Source organism: Zea mays, chromosome 2 (genome assembly GCF_902167145.1).
Source record: "Zea mays cultivar B73 chromosome 2, Zm-B73-REFERENCE-NAM-5.0, whole genome shotgun sequence".
Taxonomy (NCBI): Eukaryota; Viridiplantae; Streptophyta; class Magnoliopsida; order Poales; family Poaceae; genus Zea; species Zea mays.
In genome coordinates this window covers 76159370-76163090 of record NC_050097.1, presented here as the reverse complement: position 1 = coordinate 76163090, position 3721 = coordinate 76159370, and the positions used below count along the sequence as shown (strand labels likewise).

Sequence of the window (3721 nt, the reverse complement as noted above, 5' to 3'; positions counted from 1 at the left end):
CAACAAAATTATAGATCCTTTTGTGGACTATAATTTTTTGATAGAAAGTTTATCTTCGTCCAAGTTGATGTGAAAAATATAGATCCTTTTTTAAAGGAGCCATTTGTGTCTTTATAAAACAATTTTAGGGAAGAGACGCTTAAAATGACAACCTCTAAAAATAATTGATTAACAAAACATTAATTGATTAACAGAGGCAAACGTCTTAAGTGACCTCAAAACATTGATTTACGAATACTAACGTCTAAGACGACCTTTGTTAAACAATGATTTTTGAAAGACGGTCATCTTACAACGTTTGTCTTGTTATATTCAGATGCAAGCATTTGTCTAGAGCCACACTGAACTGCTTCCGTTAATGTCTAGTCGGTAAAAGCTGATTTGGTGATAAGAGATCAGAGGAACAAGGAGATTCCTTACCTATGGATACTCTCGTGATCCTTACCAAACTAGTCCTAAGACTTGAGTACAAATTTGATGGCGCTAACTGATTTTTCCGGTTCTTAAATGGTGAAAGGAAACAGTTGATTGGGATTGCCAGATCCAGCGCTGTGGTTGCTTGTGAACTGGCCCATGTGTGTTTTCCGGGGTGTCGAGCAAATTGATGTCCATTCTCACTCCGATAAATGCCTAAAACGAATGTATGGGCAATGAGATGATTTCCAACTCTAAAGTTGAATCTCCGGTTCTTAAATTGAGAACATTACAGATCACACTGAAATTGAATTAAAATTTTCTATTGAAATATGCTTGACATTTCCCAAACCAACCAGAAATCCCCAAATCACCTTGAGATGTGGGCAATGAACTTATCCAGGTCCTTGTTCTCTGACCCACCGCCTACTGCTGCTGACGCACGGATAGCTTGGCCCAGCGCCATTGCGCGCTGTTGGATCTTGTAGCCTTCATCAGAGACCATCATCTTCTCGATTGCCTCCTGTATGGCCGCTGCCGAAATCACCTCCCTTTGCTTCTCCATCGGGCGGATCAGGATGCCCGCCTTGTGGTGCTTGCATACGAGCTCAGCGTCCCATGGCTGGTCGGAGTGCATGGGCCAGGCGAGGATGGGCTTCCCGTGTCCCATGCTCTCCATGATCGAGTTCCAGCCGCAGTGGCTCAGGAACGCCGCCGTGGCGCCGTGCGCCAGGATCTCCAGCTGCGGCGCCCACCCGGTGATCACCAGCCCCCTGTCCTGGGTGTGTTCAGCGAACTCGGGCAGGAACTTGGCGTGCCGGGGGCTCTCGCCGTGGTCCGCGAATATGTTGGCCCGGTCGGCGTCGCGCAGCACCCAGATGAACCGCTGCTTGCTGTCGCGCAGCGCAGATGCGAGCTCCTCGACTTGCTCGTCTCGCAGCGACGACGTAGAACCCAACGACACGTAGACCACCGATGCCGGCGGCTGCAGGTCGAGCCAGTCCAGGCACTCGTGGCGCTCCTTGCTAATTCCATGCTTGGGCGACCTCGCGTCCGGCAGCAGTAGTGGGTTCAAGGGGCCGACGACAAAGAGGTTCTTGCCGGCGGCGGCAAGCTGCTGCGCGAAAATATCGATGAACTCACCCTCGAGCGCGCGGCAGGTGTTGGCGAGGATGCCGACGCTGCACGGTATGGACTGCGCCCATCTCGCCCGCTTGCCGACGGTAGCCAGAAACTCCTCCGTCACAAAGGAGTTGACGGGGAAGAAGTCGAGCCCGCGCTCACGCACGAGCCGGCTGCCGGCGTCCGTCCGCCCGACGATGCACGACACCGCGGTGCACACCAGCCCGAACCCCTCGCCGTTGGGCAGCCGCGCGGCCTCTTCGGCGGCGAACCCGTTGGCGATGTCGTACAGGACGACGAAGCGGCGGCAGGAGGCGGAGATCCCGCCGAGGAGCGCCGCGAGCGGGGCGGGCGCGTCGGTGGTGAAGGCCTCCCACATGGGCACGAGGTGCGAGGGGAAGGCCGATTCGGCGGCAGGGTCTGGCGGCGGGGAGGCGTACGCGGAGACGGAGAGCTCGTGGAAGTGTACGCGGCAGAGGGTGTCGTCGCCCCAGCCTTGAACGCGCGACCGGGCCTGGCGGACGTGCTCCATGGGCGCCGCGTAGTGTACGGGTACCCCGCGCGCCGCCAGCTGCAGCGACAGGTGCAGCAGCGCGTTCAGGTGGCCCTGCGCCGGGAACGGCACCGCCACGACCGCAACCGACTCCATTGGCATTGGGTGAGCACGACAGAATGGTCCACCTACTGGGCTATGGTATGAAACTGCGAATACTTTATATTTCACGGCTTCGTCACCTTCGTGGCACGAGTTAAGAAGGTCTTTTATAGACATCTAGCAAGTGTTTGGTTTCGAAACGATGTGGGTTGGATCGGAGCTGATCCATTTTTTCGGGTTGTATCGGATCCGTTTCTTATTTGATTTCAGTGACAGGTTAAACCGTTTCTTGTTTGATTACAGGGTTAAAGTGGGTTAGAGCTGCACCATCTCTATTTGTTTCGTGACGAATGATGAGCTGGATATGGTCACCTTCCTGGTCATATTACCACACTCAAGATGATATCTTCAATTCAATAAGATGACATCATTCAAAATAAATGAAACTGACACTATTTTAATATTTGAGAAATCCATAAACATAAGATATACATAAATTAAAATCATTATTGACTAAGTCGTAAATTTTTAGTGACGAGGTCTCACTGTTACATTTTAGTCATAATTAAAACAACATCCAACAACATCAAGATGCATTTCAGTGAATTTGTAACATTTGCCATCACTAGCAGGCTTGTCTAGGCGGTGACGAACACTGACCTTTACCTGTTCGACGACGGCACTAGTAAGGCTCGCGGGTTGTGTCTACTAGAGAACACGCCGACATCGGAGGGTAAGCCAGTGGGGGACTGACGATGGGAGGCAGGCGGGGGATTAAGTCGGAGTAGGCCGGCGGGGGTCCCTCGTCCCAGTAGGCCAGCAGTGGCAGCACACTCATGTGCTGGTCTCGAGTGGATAAGGCATAAATGACGAGAGGGTGGAGAGGAAGTGGGTCGAAATGGTTCGCTTGTTTTTGAAAAATCACTAAACCCACATTTTCAATAAGTATTTCGACCCAGAACCAACCTAACCCACGAGCCTTTTGAACCAAACACGAGTTGTTGTGGGTTGAACCCGTTCCAACCAAAGTCAACACGCTAACTGTTGGGGGCCTTCGTCTTCCGAAAGTCCTCAAAAACACGACTAACATGCTTTCCAAGTATAATATAGTGTCACAGAAACCTTCGGCTTTGAGATGAAGGTGTGCACGACATGAAAGGCATGATCTAGGAGAAGAATGAATCAATTCCGAAGCTACGGATGAAGAAGCTTCGGCTTAGCGCAAGGGCGGTGATGGAGAATGGGACCGACCTAAAGGGGAATATATTGCCTAGTCCTGGACTGATTACTCCTTAGTCAGTAGTAAGTGTCAAGGACATAGATGTAATTTTATCCAGGCTGCGTCATGTGCCTATAAATAGATGAACAGTAACACCGTATTGTTCACGCTGACTTGTAATCACTTGCACGTCGCTCTTGGATTCTCACCTTCTGTCAAGCCGAAGGTACAAATGTAATTAATATCATTAATGCTTGTTTATAATTATATAATGAGAACACAAATAATCTGGTGATTTAATGTGATTATTCATGTTCTTTTCTATGTTTCATATGTTTATGCTTTCATTGTTGCATACTGAAATGATGAAG

General features: G+C 50.2%; 1 protein-coding gene across 2 annotated transcripts; it reads right to left on the bottom strand.

Annotated features, from left to right (window-relative positions):
- Window positions 1-287: 287 nt before the first annotated feature.
- Window positions 288-2276, bottom strand: LOC100216698 (uncharacterized). 2 transcript variants are annotated; one of them, XM_008669110.3, is made up of 2 exons: window positions 789-2276; window positions 288-630 (listed from the first exon to the last, which is right to left on the bottom strand). In XM_008669110.3, exons 1-2 carry the CDS (start codon window positions 2189-2191, stop codon window positions 615-617), a joined length of 1419 nt encoding a protein of 472 aa, XP_008667332.1. In that variant the 5' UTR covers window positions 2192-2276; the 3' UTR covers window positions 288-614. The 2 variants fall into 2 exon arrangements, with proteins under 2 accessions (XP_008667332.1, NP_001136576.1); NM_001143104.1 differs by having other exon boundaries at window positions 594-2251.
- Window positions 2277-3721: the final 1445 nt, after the last annotated feature.